This window comes from Aphelocoma coerulescens, unplaced genomic scaffold (assembly GCF_041296385.1).
Source record: "Aphelocoma coerulescens isolate FSJ_1873_10779 unplaced genomic scaffold, UR_Acoe_1.0 HiC_scaffold_60, whole genome shotgun sequence".
Classification (NCBI taxonomy): Eukaryota; Metazoa; Chordata; class Aves; order Passeriformes; family Corvidae; genus Aphelocoma; species Aphelocoma coerulescens.
The window spans coordinates 1359146-1378898 of NW_027183949.1; the positions used below are offsets into that span (position 1 = coordinate 1359146).

The following is a 19753-nucleotide window of genomic DNA, read 5'->3' on the forward strand; positions in this document are numbered from 1 at the left end:
ATGGTGGATCCTTTTGACATAGTAGAGAACAGCCGGCAAAAGAAAGAATTAATGCAAAGGGCAGGTGGGGAGGTCCAGACTGGACACAAGGAGAAAGGAATTTCTCTCCCAGGGCAGTGCTGTGGTGCCACGTGTCCCCCAGAAGGAGTCTGGAGCAGCCCAAGGCTTTGCGTGCCAAGGCAGAGCCAGGCAGGCCGCAGAGCCATCAGCAAAGGAAGGGGCCGGGGAGGTGGGGCAGCCGGGGGGATGAGGACAGCCTGCAGGGACAGAGACACAGGGCACGGACACTGTAGGACAGCCTGGGCCGGAGAGGGCAGAGGGATGTGCAGAAGCTGCAAGGCCCTGACAGAGGCAACTTCTGCAGCACTTTGGCCAGGGCTGCTGTCCCTGCCCCTGGGGCCAGTTGGGAGACAAGTGACCCTTGCAGCCCTGGGGCCTCATTGCCTCTTTTTTGCTGCTCAGCAGCATGGCAGGGGCCACCCCATGGTCCTGCCCTTGGCATTGCACATGCCCACATCCCAGTGCCCCGGGAAGAGTCCCGAGCAATGAGGGAGGGACAGGATCTGCCTTTCCGGCGGCTGGGGCACTGCCTGCAGCCAGCCCGGGCACGGCACAGAGGCACAGAGGGGTTCCATCAGTTAGGGCTGGGAAGATGCTGACAAGTGACCGGGGGAGAATCATTCCCAGCCCTTGACACAGGAAGCCTCTGGCTGCAGGACAAAGCAGCTGCAGTTCCTGAAATGATCTCCTCAAGCTGGAACATACCACTGACTGTGGATTCAGGAAGTACATTCTCTGAGTATCCCTGGTGTAGAACATGAGGACATGCTCAGGGCTTAGGCTCAGTCCAGTAATATTTCCAAGACAAGCCTTTCTATAAAGATGAAATTTCCTGAGTGTCATACATGAAATCCCTATTTGTGCTTGGTCTTTGCATATTAAGTGCTTTAATTAATTTGAGCTTAATATTTTTAAATTGAATGTTAAATCAATCCATCAGTCCAGGTACACTAATCAAGTTTTTATGGTCTTCCTGTGTTTACTGTATACCTTTACAAGTGTTTTAAGATGTGTTGGATGTATTTTTTTTATGTTTTACTTGTATCTTGGTTTCAAAGCAGATTTAAAAAAAAAAAAAAAACCCCAGTTGCAACAAACAGCCCAGCCCCCATAACCATACCCCCGTAAGCACATGACCCTTATCTCAACTAATATCACCCCTCTGACCAGGAGGAGCCATTGGTGGACGGAGATGGTCTGTCAGAGGGAGAGCACCAATCACCTTGAACCAAAGGGGTGGGCTGTGGGCGGACTGTGAGCGGAGCAAAAGCTATAAAAGGGAGAAAAGCAGACACGCCCATCTCTCATTCTCCCTTCCTCTCCAGCTTGCTAAGGCAGTGCTGGAGAAACCTACCCCTTTCTAGGGGCTTTTAGAAATAGATTTCTTTTTGACCAGCCTAGACTGCAAGTTTTTTTTTTTTTCTTTCCTCTACCTGAGGTTCAGAGCTGCCTTAAGCCTAAGTTCCTGAATCCCTGCGCTCCTGGGGCATACCTCTTGAGCCACTTGGATCCCAAATTTTTATATTTTGTTAGTTTTTTTTTTGCAATTTTTCAATTTTTCTGTTTTAATAAATTGTTTTAATTTCTACAAAGAGTTGTCTCATTCCTCACACTGAGAGTGTTTTCCGTTTCCTACTCTTGGGGAATGGGAGGGGGGGAAGTGATAAAGGAATTCTTCATTTGTAAGAGTCCCTAAGGCATGGGAAGTGTAACTTGAGTGCTCTGCAGGAGTTTCCTAAAGTGCTTTCAAGGCACTCCTCTGCCCACGGAGAGCACCGGCATCACCTTTGCTGGACCCGCCAGGCTTAGTCTGACCTGTCCTTTCTCCCACCTGCAAACAGAACCTGTCCCCAGCCAGTGCCCTGCAAACAGGCAGGTTTCTGTAGGGCCAAGGAGAGTGCACAGAGATATGGGGTCTGTGAGTGCTGGCAGGAAGAGATCAGGCACAGGGAAACATCTCCAGGAGGAAGATCTTCAGCAAGCAGAGAGAAGATCAGGCAATGAGAGAAAACAAAAGGCAGAAATGTTGTGGCACGGAGAGCTTAGAGACCTCCACAGGATGCCCTCGAGTGCAGCCCCTCCCTCTGAACAAGCCCCCTCCCCTCCTCTCTCCCTCAGCCAAGCCTCTGCCCTCAGGGCCGGGGCTCCAAGGCGTGAAGCCCCTCCTGTGCAGGCAGAGCTGCAGCAGAGCTGTGGGGCAGCTCTGCGGTCCCGGGCCCAGTTCCCTCTGCAGAGCACAGGGCCGGGAGCATCTGCCTGGCACTGGGGGGCTCTGGGAGGGGGCACAGCTGGCTCAGCTGGCTCAGGGTGACGCTGGCCCCAGTGCCCGGCTGTGGGCAATGCAGCCAGGGAAGGAGCTCCATCTCCCTACATCCAATGCCATCATTAGGACACTTGGCTTTCTTCTTGAGGATTCCCCCTAAGCTCGGAGCTTCCCTCCAGGACGCAAACAGGTCGTGTAGCATCTTTGTGTTACCTGAAAGCCCCACAGTGAGACACAGAAGTTTGATGATGGACAAAGTGCTGTTGGCTTGGTGCAATGAGCCATGTGTGTATTTGGCTACCAATGTGGGGCTGAGACCTCGAGAAGGGGATGGACATTTGATGGGCTGTGGTGGATCGATCTGCTCTCAGCAGTGTTGGGATGGTTTCTAAGGGAAATATGGGAGGGTGATTATCCTCTGTCTGACAAGGGTGAAAGCCCAGAGGATCTTGGAACAGGACAGAGTGACAGAGCACCTCCCCTCACTCTCCACTCACCGCCTTGCCTCACAGAACTCGCTCTATTCTCCCCGAGGACAGCAGCAATGCTGAGTGTTTCTGACATCCAAAACCAGTCAGCCGGGGAGATGAAGAGGAGCTGTAAAAACCTCTAGAACACTTTAACAGCTTTTGCCATTCCTGTTCTTGGGCCCTGGGAGTGCCCTTGTGTTAGCTGGGGTTTCAAAGTGTAACACCAGGACAGGTGGCTGTCCCCCTCCCACTTCTGCACAGCAAGGCTGAATTATAAAACCCCCCGGAGCAATTGCCCTGAAACTCATGTCGCACGCAGCCAGCACCAAGCAGGGCTGCGGCTGGAGCTGAAGGAAGATCTGCTAGAAAAACAGAAGGGTGTTGTCGGTGATGGAACACGGACTTCGCCGGCCGCATGCAAAGCCAAATTTCCTCGCACGAGTCACATCTTTATATACTGTTCCAAACCCACAGTTCAGCAGCTACAAACTTCAGCTTCTAAGGTTATATGTTTTACATCTCCAAGGGCTACAGATTACCATCTCCTCGCCCAATCTCCCGTTAACTATCCTGCTCTTTGTCTCGCCTCTTGCTCTTTGTCTCGCCTCCTGCCAGACGCGGCCCCGGCCCGCCCCGTCTCTCGTCTCTCGCAAGGCCCCAGGCCAGCCAAAGCCGTTCTCCGTGGCGACACTCTGAATCCCCATAAGGTGTCAGTGTGTGACAGGAGAAGCATTTGTGGGACATGGCTTTGATTTGGCTGAGAGCCGTTTCCCTTAAGCTGTCACTGACTTTTCTCCATGAACAGGTCCCCATGTCCACACACAGCCAATGTCCAACAGCAGCTCCATCAGCCCCTTTCTCCTGCTGCCATTGGCAGACACGCGGCAGCTGCAGCTCCTGCACTTCTGCCTCTTCCTGGGCATCTCCCTGGCTGCCCTCCTGGGCAGCGGCCTCATCATCAGCGCCGGAGCCTGCGGCCAGCACCTGCACAGCCCCATGTTCTTCTTCCTGCTGACCCTTGCCCTCACCGACCTGGGCTCCATCTGATCCACTGTCCCCAAAGCCATGCACAATTCCATTTTGGGACACCACAACCACCTCCTACGCAGGAGGTGCTGCACAGCCCCTTTCTCTTTCTCTTTCTCCTTCTCTCTTTCTCCTTCTCTTTCTCTTTCTCCTTCTCTTTCTCTTTCTCTTTCTCTCTTTCTCTCTTTCTCTCTTCCTCTTCCTCTTCCTCTTCCTCTTCCTCTTCCTCTTCCTCTTCCTCTTCCTCTTCCTCTTCCTCTTCTCTCTTTCTCTCTTTCTCTCTTTCTCTCTTTCTCTTTCTCTCTTTCTCTTTCTCTCTCTCTTTGTCTTCCTCATTTCAGCGGAGTTTTCCCTCCTCGCCGCCGTCGAGTGCTACGACCGCTACGTGTCCCTCTGCAAACCCCTGCACTACGGGACCCTCCTGGGCAGCAGAGCTTGTGCTCACATGGCAGCAGCTGCCTGGGCCAGTGCCTTTCTCAATGCTCTGCTGCACACGGCCACTACCTTTTCCTTGCCCCTGTGCCAGGGCAGTGCCCTGGGCCAGTTCTTGGGTGAAATCCCACACATCCTCAAGCTCTCCTGCTCACACTGCCACCTCAGGGAACTCGGGCTTGTTGTGTTTTCCATCTGTTTAACTTTTGGTTCATTTGTGTTCCTTCTTTTCTCCTATGTGCAGATCTTCAGGGCTGTGCTGAGGATCCCCTCTGAGCAGGGATGGCACAAAACCTTTTGCACGTGCCTCCCTCACCTGGCCATGGTCTCCCTGTTCCTCAGCACTGGCTTTGTTGCCTGCTTGAAGCCCCCCTCCATGTCCTCCCCATCCCTGGACCTGGCACTGCCAGTTCTGTACTCGGTGCTGCCTCCAGCCCTGAAGTCCCTCATCTACAGCCTGAGGAACCAGGAGCTCAAGGATGCCCTGAGGAAAATGATGACTGGATGCTTTCCAGAAGCAAAAACCTGCCTGTTTTCAGCTCCATAGGCTAAAGTGTAATCATTAGAGGCCCAGCCTGCCCTCTCAGGTTGTTTTGGTGGTGGTGCTTTGGGGGCTTTTTTTCTTTTCCTATGTTAATGTTGTACCCAACAGATTTTGTTATGCATCTTATTCCCTGTTTACAGGCTGAATGGGACTGTTGACAGGGACTGTGTCAATGAGGAGTCTGCTCTGTGTGTATTCACATGAAAGAAAGGACCCATCAGCAAGGTCTTTGTTCAAGATCCTTTGGTTGAGTCCATCCCTGAAGCTGGAGGGCAGGACCAGTTTTGCAGGCGTGGGGCAGGGAAGAGTCCCAGCAGAGCAGCACAGCCAGGGAGCAGCAGAGCTTGGTCTTTTCAGAGCTCCTCTCTTATTACTTCCACTCTCTCCTTTGGAGCTGCTGTGATGGTGTAAGGCCACCAGCTCTGTGCGGGTGGTGCGAGTCCTGCTGCGTGTCACAGGCAGGGACAGGCCATGGGCACTGCTGGGACACAGCTGGGCTCCGCCACAGCAGTTCCATCAGCAAAGGGCATCTCCTGAAGGCACTGCAGGAAGGCTTTGCTCTCCCTGCACAGTCACTGTCAGGAAGAGGCCCAAGGAAGAGACTCTAAAGAGGCTGCCTGTGTTCCTTGTTCTCCCAGGGCTCAGTGGGATGAGATCAGGGTCCCAGTGTGGCCTTCAAGAGACTCAGGTGTGGTTCAGGTTTTGCTTGGTGGTGGCCAGTGCCCACCAGATGGTGAATGGTCTGTGATGAACCTTCCTGGGGCTCTGCAGCTTGTGCCAGGCCTGATGGCAGGGGAATGTTCTTCTGGAGGGACTTGGGAGCTGCCAGGAGAACGCAGGGGACCTGCAGGGACAGTGTGTGCCAGGGATCAGCCGTGAGTGGAGCTCCCTGGGCACAGGCCTGTCCAGGGTGGGCTCACCCAGAGATAAAGGACTGAATGTTTCCTGTGAGCCATGAGAGCTCTGCAGCCCCAGGGGACACAGCAGGTACAGGGAAAGGAGTCTGGGCAGTGACTCGTCTGACCCTCTGGAAACTTGCGGAGGAGGATCCAGGGCAGCCCCAGCCCATGCGCCAGCCCTGGAACAAGGCAGGCACCTCGGAGCACCCTCCATGGCCACAGCAGAGCCTGTGTGGGAGGGGGTCCGTGCAGGGAGCACCATCAGCTGCAGAGCTCTGTCTCCCAGCTTGAGCAGCACAGCCCAGCAGAGGCAGCCCATGGCCCCGGGCAGCACAGCCCCCATGCTCTGCAGAGCAGCACCCCCAGCTCGGGGGCTGTGGGCAGCAGGGCAGAGGCTACAGCAAGGGCTGCTCAGGCCAGCACAGACGTGTTCCCCTGGGAAAGGCTCTGTGGGGAGCTGGGATGGGCCAGGAGAAGAGCAGGAGCTCGTGTGTGTGCAGAGGAGCCCTGGCAAGAGGAGCCCTGTCCCTGGGATAGCAGCAGGAGCAGCCTGAGGAGCCCCAGAGCCAACTCTCTGCTGCTGTGCTGGGCAGCGGGGCCCTGGGGCTGCAGGAGCTGCCCGAGCTGAGGATCTCCTGAGCATTCCAGACACGGAGTCACTGTCCCGCACCTCCAGTGCCTCCAGTTCCTGCTGCAGGGCCAGACAGGACTGGGCTTCTTTGCAGGGCTGGGGCCGGGGCAGGGAGAGGAAAACAATGGACCCTTGATTATAAGACTCCCCTCCGTGTCACAATGCTCTCCATGGTTCCACGAGGCCTTGCAGTGCCACGCTGGCCCCTTGGTTCCTTTGGGCCCCACGCTGTCACTGTGGTGCCCTTGGTTACACGAGGCCCCACGGTGTCGCAAGGCACCTTTGGTTCTCCGAGGGCCCTCAGCGTCTGTTTTGCCAGTGGGCAGGGTCAGCCCCAAAGACACAGACACCAAGTTCAGGAATAGTGTAAGTTATTAGAATGCAAAACTGCAAAGAATCACAAAAGGAGAAGCCCAGCAAAGCACCCAATCATCACTACCAAAGATTGCGTACAGTAATCAAGAAAGAGACAGCACCAGTTACCCTCAGGCCTTGCCATCATCCACATCCTCACATCAGCTGGGGGAAGCTGTCACAGCCAAGGACTGGAGAGCCATTCCCGCACCCTGGGAGTTCCTGCAGGTGCATCCACCTTTGTGGGCAACGAGGCTTCAACCTCGCTGTGAGAGGGCCCAGCTTTGACAGCGTTGAACAAACAAGCCGACATCACTGCTAGTGTGGGAACATCTGGTCTCATTCTCCTGTTTGGTTTCTCCCAAAGCCTGGCCAGGGCTCAAGGAGGAACCGAGGGAGTTTGATCCTAAAGCCCCAAACAAGGCCAGATGGGGCCTCGTCCAGTTTCTAAATACAGAAAGGTCAATCCGTGTTTCACCAATGAACATAGAGCATATTGCTACTAATGCTTTGTTAATGAGCAGATACAAATAGAACATTTGGTTGGAAGGTTCATCTAGATGTCAACTTTGGCTCAGAGCCTGTTGTTCAGGCCTCAGTCAGGGCCTGTTGTTCAGGCCTCACTCCTTCAATCAGTCCTTTGACCTAGAGACGAACTGCAACCTTCATAACAATTCTTTTCATCCTACAATCTTAGATTTAAGTATTAGAAATTCTTTGTTGACAAGCCAAAATATCATACGGGAAGTGCTTTAAGGGTATCTTTTCACAATCTTCATCGGAACGCTTAACCCAGCCATGATTAAAGAGCTGTCCGTGAGTTTGATTCCATTTCCCTTTATACTGGCTGCAATTGAACAGTTTACAGTGTGGGTGCATACAACCTATTCCAGGAGACAACATCCATCCACAGACACTTTTTCCTACACATATTCCTCTTTATCCGATTTAGGCAAGAAATGCCTTTTCTATGAAAAGGCAGCGGTCGGGGATCGCCACCCTCGGTCTAGAGCTCTGTTTTTATCGTGAACTGTGCTCAAGTTTCTAACCCACCATTTGGGTTGGGCCAGATGGGCCAGCCAAGGCCAGTCATCGGATCCTTCTGGACTTCCACGCACCCAGCAATTACTGAGGTTAAATGAGTTCCCTATCTCTGCTCCTGCTGTTAGAAATCTATTTTCCCAACCAGTGCTCCGATTACAAGGACAACATTAAATCAACAAGATCAACAATAGTTTCACTGTTAAGTGGTCCCTTTCTGTCTGCAGAAGTCACTCACTCAGTGGCACATCAGTCTTCACATCGAGCGCCGTGGATCAGAGCACTTTCCAAAGGGACCATTGGGGCAAACAGGGAGATTTGGTCTGGCAGGCTCTGCAAAACAATATCCTGTAACATCTCTTTGTTCTCTCACAGAACACTTGGCTGCAGGGACATGTGCCCATCTTTCTCACCCAGGTTTCAGGATTCAAACAGTGTTGTCTTTGTTTACAGCTCTTACTTCAGCTGGCTCGGGCGGGCCATTTGGCCTCTGGACCCACACTCTGGCTCCATGATTAGGACTGGTGGATCCAAACCCTTTATCTCCATGAACAGTAGTGATGTGAAGTGGATGTCCTTTTTTCACGGTTGTTTTAAAAACTGGCAATATCAATAACTGTGCTACCCTGCCGTGGGGTTGAATAATCCAGTGTTGTTCACTATTGTTTAACAGAACTACTTTAATTTCTCCTTGATAATCTGCACCAACCACTCCTCCCACCATATGAACACTTGTCAAGGCCAAGCTTGAGTGGGCAGTTATCAAACCAAAGTGTCCCGGAGGAACCTGAATTCCTCTGCCGGTACTGATAACTCTCATTTGCTTCTGATTTTTCCTAATTAATTCTAATGCGTAAAGGTCCAGCCCTGCAGCCTCTGCGATGGCCCTGCCAGGGGCCATCACCCCCGGAACAATTTCCCAGGAAGTCAAAGTGTCACTGTCCGTGGTTCTATTTGCAAGTTGGGTGCAGCCATGCGCATCCAGGGGGTTTCCATTTCCCCAGTGGGCCCATTGTTAAGGATATGGAGCACATCTGGGAGGTGGGTTTTTCATTGCGACACATTCCCATCTCCTATATTTTTCAACTGTTCTTTTAACAACCCCTTCATCTGTTCAATCAGTTCTGCAGCTTGTGGATAGTCTGGGATATGAAAAACCCAGCAGTCTTACTCACTTTATTTTTCGCAGTAACAGACAAAGCATTCCACGTCCTAGCGTCAGCAAACCCTATAAAAACAGCCACTTTCATCCCTTCCTCCTTCATCTGTTGTATACAATCTCCCACAGTCTCCCAGCGATGCTGGGGTCCTGGCCAGTCCTTTTCTGTAGCGTATTTAGTCTTATATCCCTGAGCAGCCAAAGCTAACAAATGGGTATTTGGAGCATTATTTCACAATGTCATTATATACATGTGAAAACATAAACATCGATTTTTATTATATTATATTATATACATGTAGATCATTATTTTTTGTTATTATTCTCATTGTTGTTATTATTATTATTTCCTTTGCTCAAACAAATCCAAGCTCAAGATTAAAAACTTCTTCTGTCGCTCCATGTGGGAGCGTTTCAACAACAATCGTTCCTTCTGTTGGTGCTGTTTCCGAGATGCTGTTAACAAAATTCACCCTCATCTTCCCAAACCCACAAGTTCTTTTCCTTTTTCCATATGCAATTTTGGGATGCATTTTAATACATCCAGTGCTTCAGCTTCTTTCAATTGACGTCCTCATTGCTCGCACGGAGCTCCGACCTCAGCCCACGCCACAGCCAGCAAACCCTAGGGAAGGTCTTCCCATGCGGGAATTTTGGATGGGACCGATTCCTTACACTTACATTTAAAAAGCAGCATTTTGTTGAGATCCGGCCAGACTATACCAAATTTGTTTTACCAGTGGGCAGGGTCAGCACCAAAGACATAGACACCAACTCAAGGAATCAGCGTCATTTACTGTAGTTCAAAGCAGCAAAGAATCACAAAAGGAGAAGCTCAGCAATGCACCCAATCATCCCTACCAAAGATTGCCCGTAGGGATTAAGAAAGAGACAGCAGCAGTTACCCTCAGACTTTACCATCACCCAGAGCCACCCATCAGCTGGGGGAAGCTGTCACAGCCAAGGACTGGAGAGCCATTCCCGGACACTGGGAGTTCCTGCAGGTGCCTCCACTCACAGGTGAGGCTTCCAACCTCCCTGTGAGAGGGCCCACCTTTGATAGTGTTGAACTAACAAACCGACAGCACTTCTAGCGTGGGAACATCTGGTTTCATTCTCCCGTTTGTTTCTCCCAAAGCCTGGCCAGGGCTCAAGGAGGAAGCAAGGGAGTTGACTTGGACCATACAGCCCCAAACAAGGCCAGATGTCAGATTTCATGGCCTTGTCCAGCTTCCAAATACAGAAAGGTCAATCCATGTTTCACTAATGGGTGGATACATCTATCAGAGCGCTCATGACCGTGCGCATTTCATGAATGAGCAAGTTCAAAGATAACCTTTGCTTGGAAGGTTCTGATGGTGCCCCAAGCCCCAGGACTGGAGGGACCCCTTGGCTGCGGGGCTGGGAGGGAGGGAGCTGCCCCTTGTTCTCACTCTGCCTCACGCAAAGCTGGGCCGCTCACAAGTGGGGCAGCACAGCAAACAGGCAGCCTGCCAGTCTCTTCCATCCTCGTCTCTTGAGATTTTTCACCTTTCAGCTTAGGGTCTACAAAGGCAACTGCTTTTGGTCCCGCTGTGTATCCCCACGTACAGCAATGCTGCTGAATCCGTCTGTAGCACAGCAGCAGGGGAAAGGCCTCAGCCCTTCAGGGTCAGGAGCTGCCGGGCTCTGCCTGAGCAGCTCAGCCAGCAGGAAGGGAGCTGCTCCACACGGCAGCGAGGAGCAAAGCACTGCAGCACCTCCTGCTTGGGCAGAGCCCAAATTCGGTGCGGGAATAACAGAGTTCTTCTCGTGCCCTGGTGCATCAGCACTGCAGGTGCTGTGCCCGCAAGCACATGGTTCGAGATCTGCAAAAGAATTCTGCAACTCTTGACTGGGTCAGGATGTCACCAGTGCTAAACTCCACTTTAGTCCAAAGCAACCCGTTTACACCTCTGCTGGTGTCTGCTAGATTTTTTTCTTCAGGGTATCCAGACAAAAGTAAACAGAGGAGGAGCCTACATTTTCATTGTTGAGCAGAAATGTATCTCATTTTGCTGTACAATCCTTTTTTAAGACGTGTTATCTCTTTAAAAAAAAAAAAAATTAGAAAAAAGAAAAACCAGAAAAAATATGAAAGAGAAAAAACCAAATGTGTAGTGAAAAATCTTCTGTAACTTTGGATTAAGAGGTAACTGATCTTTTTAAAAAGAGAACAAAGTTATTTACTTTGCAAATGTGCTGATGGCATGGATCCATCTCACTGACCTCAGCATCCTTTTTTAAAGATTTTGGGTTTTGTTGTCAATATTAAGTTATTTTAAATTGTGGTTGAAGCAATAGGAAATTGAAATATGGATTGTGCATGACCGTGTCTTGAGTGTAAAAATATTGCGGTTTGAAACTTGGACCTAAAGTATTGCAAATAAAAGTTATAAATACCAATGGATTGTGTGACAGCAGCTTTTCCTCTAGGATGTGCAGCATCAGAAAGACTTCATCAGTGTGGCTGTGGGTGCTTTTAGCTTTGTCCTGTGCCACTCTATGATGACATGAAACAGGACTTCACCTGCCACCAGCCCAGGCCACCCTTTGCCACCCCAGCTCCTTGGAGCTTGGACAAGCAGACACAAAGTCTTTCTGCTGCTTCCCCCTTTTGCACAAATGCACAGAGAGCTGGGATTTTTCCAGGTCTCGTGTCTCCACGATGAATATGGTGAGTTACACAGATGCTTGTCAGCTCCACTTCCTGCCTAGAAATCTTGAAACTGCTTCTAAATGCTGCTCACTTCAGCTCTTGGACACCTACTCCCACAGAGCCGGGAAAAAAATGCCCCTGACGCCAGCTTACAAGGTGAGTTACGCCAAAGAGGGCTATGTGGGAAATCTCTATCCCTGCCTATCCTTTTAAGAGATCTGTGCCTTGTATCTAAAGGAAGGAACGTGCAAGCAACGTGACTGACACTTTCGCTCTCCGTGTTCGTTCCGCAGCCACGGGTACAAAGACATTATGGGAACCCTTGTGCAGCCAGAGCCTTCTGTCCCTGCAGAAGGGAGCGCGGCGGGTGGGGGCGGTTGGCGGGCAGCGAGCCCCGGACAGCGGGCGAGATCCGGCTCCACACCTGCCAGGCCCTGCTAAGGCTCCATGCCGGCTCCTCTGCAACAGCAAAGACCTTCAGCCGTGTCACTGCCCAGAGGGGCAGTGCTGGCCCGGCCGCACAGCTCCTTTTCCCCACAAGTTGCAGGAGGTGAGAACGCAACACTTGCAAACACCGACTGCGAGCCACAGCGCCGGCTGCGCACCATGAACCTCAGCTCTGGGACCACTGTCTGCCCCAAGCTCCGGGGGATGCAGTGGGAGCCGGGCTGGGCTCTGCCCTGGGGCCATCCTCCAGGGACAGCTGCAAACAGGGAGCATTTAGTTGCCACCAAGAGCCCAGCCACGCGTGGAGGGGAGCCGGTGCAGGTGCGGCCTGCGCTGTTGCCTGCTGTGCTCTGGGGCTGCTGCTCCCCGCAGAGGGAACTGCACTGGCGTGCCAGAGGAGACAAAGAAGCTTCAGCTTAAGCCAAACTGAGCTGGGTGGCTGGGCTGGCAGGAGTGGGGAGGGTCAAGGGCATTCACAGAGCTCATCCTGCTGGAAGGACGAGGAAAAGGGGCAGTGGGAAGCTAACAGTGAGGAGAGCTGAGGCCTGGAGGGCAGCTCTTGAATGACACTCAGGTCTCACCGGACCTCTGAGACATTGCTGTTCTTCTGCCAGTGACAGGATGAGTCCCTAAACCTGGGGCTCGCTCCTCCTTGTGGTCAAAGGCATCAAGGAAGGCTACAGTGCGACAGAGACTGCCCTGAGCTGGCAACTCACTGGGGGAAAAGAGGGAGCACTTGTGAAGTAAAAGGCAGGCGGGGCAGAGAACTGTTCAGAGAAGGGCTGAGCTAAAGCTTGAGCAAGCTGAGAAATGTCATTTGGGGTCATCCCAGATTGATTTCATTTCACAAGTTATTGAACAAGTTTATTTTGGGGGCGGGGGGGGGTGTCATGTTTTCCCCTGGAGGCGTGCACTCTGCAGGCTTGAGCTGCGTTGCTGAAATGCTCGAGCACGTCTCTGCTGCGGCTCACACCGGTTCTTCTTTGGCTTCTTCCGGCCCGGTGCTGAGCCGCAGCAGAGCCCTGGCGGAGCCCAGAGCAGCCTCAGCATCCACAGAGCCCGGCTGCAAGGAGAGAAAGCAGAAACCGCCCGTCACTTGAAGGCTGCTGTCCCCCTTGTCCCAGCCGCCCGCGGTGCCCAGGCCGTGCTGGCTGTGCTCAGAGCGGTGCCCGAAGCCGCCCGTCACTGCTGCCTTTGGCAGGAGAGCAGGATGGCAGGACATGTGCCACCGCCCGCAGCCAGCCGTGGCAGATCCACCTCCTCAGCAGCTGCCCATTGGGATGCTCCTGTGCTCGCTGCCATCTCCCAAAAGCCCTTATCCCAGCCGTGCCAAGAAGACGGGGACCCACCGCACGCCACCCGCCGCCGGAAGAAAAGCTGCTCCCAAGCGATGTCCTCGGCCTTCTCCAAGGCCCCGTCCCATCCACGCTGCAGCTGGTCCCAAGCACTTCCCGATCCAGATTGGACACCACCTACAACACCTCCTTTAAGGGAAACAAACAACAAATTAATGAAAAGGGATTACAGACAAAAAGGAGAAACAAGAAAAAAGGTAAAAAGTCTTCTCTCTGTTGGGGGCCTGAGGAAGGCCCAACCTTCCCTACATGCTGGGGAAAAACCCACCCTCGGGCGAGGGAAGCCCATGCTTTCTCCCCTCCCCCCCGCACTGACCCCCAACAGGCACAGCGAGCCCAAAGCAAACAAGCCGAGTGGAGCAGCCCAAGCCCTTCCTTTCCTGCAAAACAAAGCAGCCCGTGCACAGCTCCTGGAGTGCCACATCTGCTCCTGCCATGGGGGCTTGTTTGTGTCGGGCTGGCTGCCCCAGCCCCAGCCCGGGGAACAGTGGGCGGTGGGGGCTGTTGGCAGGGCCAGGGGCCGACTCCCATTTCCTAAGCACCCCAGCCCATCCCGCCCGCCCTGCCGAAAAGCAGCTTGGCAGCCGGCTGAAGAATTAGTTGCATCCGCCCCAGCAAAGGGGGGAACCTTTGCTTCCCGGCCAGGCCGTGCAATGCCCAAATCTGGGAGCATCCCCTTGGCTGTGGACTCATCTGTAAATTCGCTGTGGAGCCTGGCTTTGAAGAAGGTGCCAGAATCGAAGCCCATCATCTTCAGCTTGCCGGTGGCCAGGTCGAGGAAGAGCTTGCCATCCTTGACGTCGTCCTCCATGTCTCCAGCAGCAGCAGGAGTACAGCTTCTCCAGGGGCTCCTTCTTCCCTGCGGCTGAGAGCAGGCTGTCAGTGCCCCGCCCAGGGCCCCGGCTGTCAGTGAAGCAGGACAAGCAAAAGCAGCTTGCACGGCAGCCACCAGTGCTGGGAAGAGCAGCTCAGCGCCAGCACAAGGGCTGCGGGTCCCCATCTGACGACCCCTGCGCAGCGATACAGGCAGGGCAAAAAAGCCTGCGTTTCTTGGCTTCTTCTGGCCAAGGCACGTGTGGAGCTGTAACTTACCGGCTCCCTGGATCAAAGTGTGCCTGTGGCTCTCTCCCTTCTTCTATGGATGATGAATATCCTGCAGCCAAGGATCACACGACAGGTCTTCTAATGAGGGCCTGTCCAAGGAGTGCAGGGACAGACACCATCTGATCAGTTCCTTGCAGTCTGTGGGGAGAAACCAGAAAGCGCCGGTCAGTTGCAGAAGGCTCCTGTCCGCTTTGCCCCACTATTGCCATGCCCAGGCCATGCCATGGGGGCTCCGAGCTGTGCCTGAACTTTCCCATCCATTCTTTGTTTTGGAGGAGAGCAGGAGAGCGAGGCATGTGCCACCTCCTCGGCAGCTGCCAGAGCGGGATGCTCATGAGCCCGCTGCTGTCTCCCAGTACTGCTATTCCCCCCGTGCCGCAGGGATGAGCATCCACCTTGAGAGAGCCGTTCTGGGAGCGACAGCTGGCCCCAGCTGATGTTCCGGCCCTTCGGGAACGGGTGCCGCCCGCAGACCATCTGGTGCAGCACGATGCCCAGGGACCAGACGGTAGCTGCCTCGCCGTAGTACCAGCCAAAATGGGTCCATTCCGGGGGGCTGTACGCTGGTGTTCCTACGGAATAGAGAGGCACTTCATTAGCGGGATGCTGCCTGCTCCCGGAGCCTCGCCCCAGCATCCCTGGGCACGCAGGGGCCGCACCGGTGGCACGCGGCATGACCCGCTGCCCTCTCGCCAGCGCCTGTGACTTGTGGACAAACTGGGGGTTGTAAAAGAAGCCACCGGTGTCACAAGAGGGCAGCGGAAGCCCTGGCAAGGCTCAAGCATTCCATGCAAAGGGAAAACCCGCTCAGTGCCGGGGGTGGGAAAACCATGCCTTCACCCTCCCTGCCTGCATTGCCCCAAAAAAACATTCTGAAGCCAAGGCAAACAAGGCGAGCTGAGCAGTCCAAGCCGGTTCTTGCCTGCACACCAAACCGGCGGGTGCACAGCTTCTGGCCCCCCCCTCTCTGCTACCCCCACCCACGGGTGTGTTTTTGTCACACTGGCTGCCCCAGCCCCAGCGCCAGTCCTGGGCAGAGTGGCTGGCAAAGGCTGCCAGCAGGGCTGGAAGATGGCCCCCCGGCCACCCGCACTCAAAAGCAACTGGGCTGAAAACTCGGTCCCATGACTGGCATCAAAAGGGAGAATCCCCGCTGCCACAGCCAGGTTGGGCCGCGAGATGCCGGCACCGGGAGCCTACCCCGGCGAGGACTCACCTGCAAAGCTGGTGTAGGCTGTGTCTTGCAGGTAGGTGCCGCAGCCAAAGTCAATCAATTTGGCCTGGCCCGTGGCCAGGTCAACCAGGATGTTCTCTGGTTTCAGGTCCCTGTGAAGGACCCCGCAGCTGGTGCAGTGCCGCACGGCCTCCAGGACCTGGCGGAACAGCTCCCGTGCCACCTCCTCGGACAGGAAGCCCCGCGCTCGAATGAAATGGAGCAGGTCCTGAGACTGCTCCGGCCGCTCCATCACCAGCACCACGTTGCTGGGCAGCTCGAGCCACTCGAGGAGCTGCACCACACCAGGGAAGCCGGTGGACACCTTGTCCAGCAGCACGACCTCGAGTGGTGCGCTGGTGCCGTTGGGCTGCGGGAGGAGCACGATGCCGTCAGTGGGGCTGATGCCGTGCCAGGGCTCGGGAAGCCCTCGCCCAGCCCAGGATGCTCTGCGCCCTCCGCTGCCCCCACGCCCGCTCTCCCCCGAGGCGTCCTGGCGCCTTCCACCCTCCCGGGCCTCGGCTCATCCCCGCCCGTCACGCCCCGCCTTCTCCCGCTGCCCACCACCCCCACCCCTACCCCCCCGCTCACTCACCAGCTCGCCCCAATGACGGATGCGGGTCCGTGGCACCCATTTGATGGCCACCTGCAAGCCAAGGGGAGCAGCGGGCTGAGCTCGCCGCCCGCCCTGCCGAGCCCCATCCTCCTTCTCCTGCGCCCTCCTCCGCCCCCCGCCTCCTGCGCCCGCCGCCGGCCCCGCCACTCACCGGGGCGCCGTCCGAGAGCCGCGTGGCCGCGAAGACGCTGCCGAAGCCGCCGCGCCCCAGCAGCGAACCCTCCAGGTAGCGCTCCCTTAGGCCCTGCAGCGCATTCCCTGCCGGCGAGACGCGGCTGTCAGCGCTCGGCCCGGGGCCAGAAACGGCCGCCGGGCGCTCCTCAACCGCCCCGGGCCGGGTATCCCCAGATGTTGCCTCTTTCGAAGGGGACACCGGCGGCTCGGGGGCGGGGGCCGCGCTGCCGAGCGGGAGAGCTCGGACCGGGGAAGACGCCGCGGACGCGGCGGGAGCGGCCGCGCCGTCTGTCTCCTCGGCGGGTCCCGGGAGGAGCCGGGGCCGGGGCCGGGGCCGGGGCCGGGGCCGGGGCCGGGCCAGCCGGAGCCAGAGGCTAACAGTGCTGCCCAAGAGGCAGGCACTGATGCCCGCCCAGCGGCGCCACCGCCAGTAGGGCAAGAGCCGGGCGGAGGCGAGACCGCGGCGGGACGCCCGGGGGCGGGGAGGGCGCAGCCCCGCCCGGGGCCGGGGGCGGGCCGGGGGCATGGCCCGGCCTGGCATGGGGAGAGGGAGGCCGCGGAAGGGGCGGAGGGGGTGGAGCACTGAAGGGAGAGCGGGACAGGGGATGCGGGACACTGGGAGAAGGAGAGGAGGAACAGGAGAAGGAACGCAGAGGGTCTGGAGAACCGCTGCTCTTGTATTGCTCTTCTGCTGCTGCCGCTGCTGCCGCTGCTGCCGCTGCCGCTGCTGCCGCCGAAGCGCTGGGAGCGTTGGTCCGCGTGTCCGTGTGTCTGTTGCCCGGGTGTCCGTTTTTCCCCCGCGCGCCCCGCGGCCGAGCCCCGCGCGCCCCGGGCCAGCACGGGCCGCTCCGGGGCCGAAGCGGAGTCCCGGAGCATCTCTTCCTCCCGCAGCCGCGCCAAACGCACCGTCTTGTTTAGCTTCTTCTTCACCAGATTGTAACTCTTCCTTGCGGCAATCTTGCAACTTGCCCCTGCTGCTGCTGGCTCGCCCCGCGCCGCGGTCTCTTGCTCGCGAGCAACCAAAGCGCTGTCCGCGCTTTTCGCCTGGAGCAGAGCAAAGTGCTGAATGAGGAGCCTGCCAGCGCCAGGCAGAGGCAGCCCCGTGGGAGGGCAGAGCAGGACGTGAGGAGGGAGACGTGCAGCCCCTGCGCGGTGCAGCGCTGCTCCCCGGCCGCTCGGCGTGGGCAGTGCGAGCGGCGGGGCCGTGCCCGGCGCGGTGCCCTCGTCGGCAGGGCTGTTGCTGTTTTCTTGTCCGGTTTCAGGTGAAAATCGGAGACTGCCGATAGGAGGCTTCAAATAAAAGAATGGAAACACTCTTTTTGCTGAGTTCTGATGCCGGTCCAATAGAGCAGCTAAGCTCTCAGCTGTTTGCCTCCTCCCTGCCAATCCAGCACTTTCAGCCTGGAACAAAGGCCCTCTCTGCAAAGAAACTGCTGGCTGGTTTCCTTCTCCTGCTGTTCATTGACACAGGTAGAAAAGCAGACTAGTTTGGATGCTGAGTCTGTCCAAACGGACAGTGAGCTTTGCCATGTGAAGCCAAGACACGGAGTCTTGAGCCCTGCGACAGTGTCATGGGAATCACCTTTGTTGCTGCTGCTGTCTATTGTCACTGCTGAGGGTGCAGTCCCATGGGAGCACATGCCCTGTCTCTAGAAGCCAGAGCCGAGCAAGGCACTGGGCTCTAAAATCTTCCCTTGGCAGGCTTCTGGGGTCTCCAGCATTGCTTTCAAAGCCAAACAGGGAGAAGGCAAGCTGTGTGTAGCTCTTGGTATTGTAGAGTGTCTCAAACTTGCTAAGTCCTAGGTGTTTGAGGTAAGATCAGTTTGGAAGGACTGTGAGGTAGAACTAGTGCAAGACAGAAAAGGGGAGCATAGAAGGGAAGCAATTAATAGTATACGGGAACATCTTGGGTTGTTTCTTTCCGTTTGCATGTCCCTTCTGGGAAGCTGTTTTGCTTTTGCAAGAATCTTGTCCACAGTGATGTTTGCTCTTTTCAAGACCCTTTCCTGGAGACCGAGCTGGAGCTCCTGTCACAAGATGTGCCATCACATGCAGCTTCTCTTGGCTTGCCACACTGTGCGTGCAGCAGGACTCTTGCAGCAAAGCAGGACCAAGGTTTTGAGAGCTTGACAACTTGTCCTTTCTCCTCCTGGTGGACTAGCGAGTTGTGCCGTGGGTAAGGTTTTCGTCGTTACTGTTGTAGGCTAAGGAAACAGGAGGAGGGGGTAGCAGCAATTGTTAGGCTGGCTGAATGGAGAGAAAGAATCTCCGGAGCCTGCAGCCAGAAGTGGAGAGCTGGGGGCTAATCCTTCCAAGCTCTCAGTGGACATCTTGCAAGTGAGCTGGACTGTGAAAATGGTCTGACAGAGGCAGTTGGTTTCTGAGTTCAGCGTAGATACTTGCACATCTGGTGCGTTGGTGCTCAAATCGAGAGTGCAATCGGTTCACAGGAAGCAGCAGAAGAAGCTGGAGCTCGCCGAGCAGGCGACTGAAAGAATCAGCAAAGGAGAAATGCGGGAAATGACTTGGTGTACCTTGCCTGGAAGAAGGGTAGTTTTTTCAAATAATTCCTAATCCATTCCCTTGGCTTTTGACTTTCCTAACAAGGCCATTTGCATCCCCGATTCAGCACGAAGCGAGAGGCCCGGGCTTACGGAAGTGCGCCAAAGATTCCTCCGCAGTGACGCTCAGGTGAAAGAGGAGCGGGGCGCCTGAGCAGCCTCCGGGGAAGCATCCCGCGAGGTGCAATTTGCGCCGTGCTGGGAGAGGAGCAGGGGGAGAAGGATGGGCCTTGCGTAGCAGCAGCAGCAGCAGCAGCAGCAGCAAGTTTGGGCCGCAGGACATTGGGCCTGCGCCGCTGCCCCACAATGGGCGGGCGTGTTCCCGGGGCTGCGGCCCTGGCACCGCGTCCGCTGAGCTGCCGACGCTGCGGGAGCTCCCCGGGCTGGGCTCGGGTTCCCGCTGGGACTGGGCAGCAGGCTGTGCTCTCACTGTGGTCAGCAGCAGCGGGACGTACCTCTGGACATCCACGTCTCCTGCTGCTGGGAAGAAGCAATGAAGCGAGTGCAGAAGTTCTGCTTCCTCTTTCTCCCGGTGGATTTTTTCGTTTCATTCCACACTCCAGAGGCAATTTCTGTGCTGGCCTCTGGCAGCTGATTCTATTTCAAGAGCACCAGCAACAGGGCTGTGTTTGAGCGCTGTGAATGTGGCCTGTATGGCTTTCATTCTCCTCGACTTTTTGCTTATAGACCTGTGAACATTTCAAGATCTGCTAATCAGGATGCCTGC

General features: G+C 55.5%; 2 protein-coding genes across 2 annotated transcripts; one reads left to right on the forward strand and one right to left on the reverse strand.

The window, feature by feature from the left end:
• LOC138101989 (olfactory receptor 14J1-like) lies at positions 1-4798 on the forward strand. Its single transcript, XM_068999735.1, has 2 exons — positions 1-64; positions 4161-4798. The coding sequence occupies exons 1-2, from the start codon at positions 1-3 to the stop codon at positions 4796-4798; spliced, it is 702 nt and encodes a 233-aa protein (XP_068855836.1).
• A 9695-nt stretch (positions 4799-14493) lies between these two features.
• LOC138101966 (serine/threonine-protein kinase pim-1-like) lies at positions 14494-17006 on the reverse strand. Its single transcript, XM_068999711.1, has 5 exons — positions 16443-17006; positions 16271-16321; positions 15679-16045; positions 14858-15034; positions 14494-14600 (listed from the first exon to the last, which is right to left on the reverse strand). The coding sequence occupies exons 1-5, from the start codon at positions 17004-17006 to the stop codon at positions 14494-14496; spliced, it is 1266 nt and encodes a 421-aa protein (XP_068855812.1).
• Between the last annotated feature and the right edge of the window lie 2747 nt (positions 17007-19753).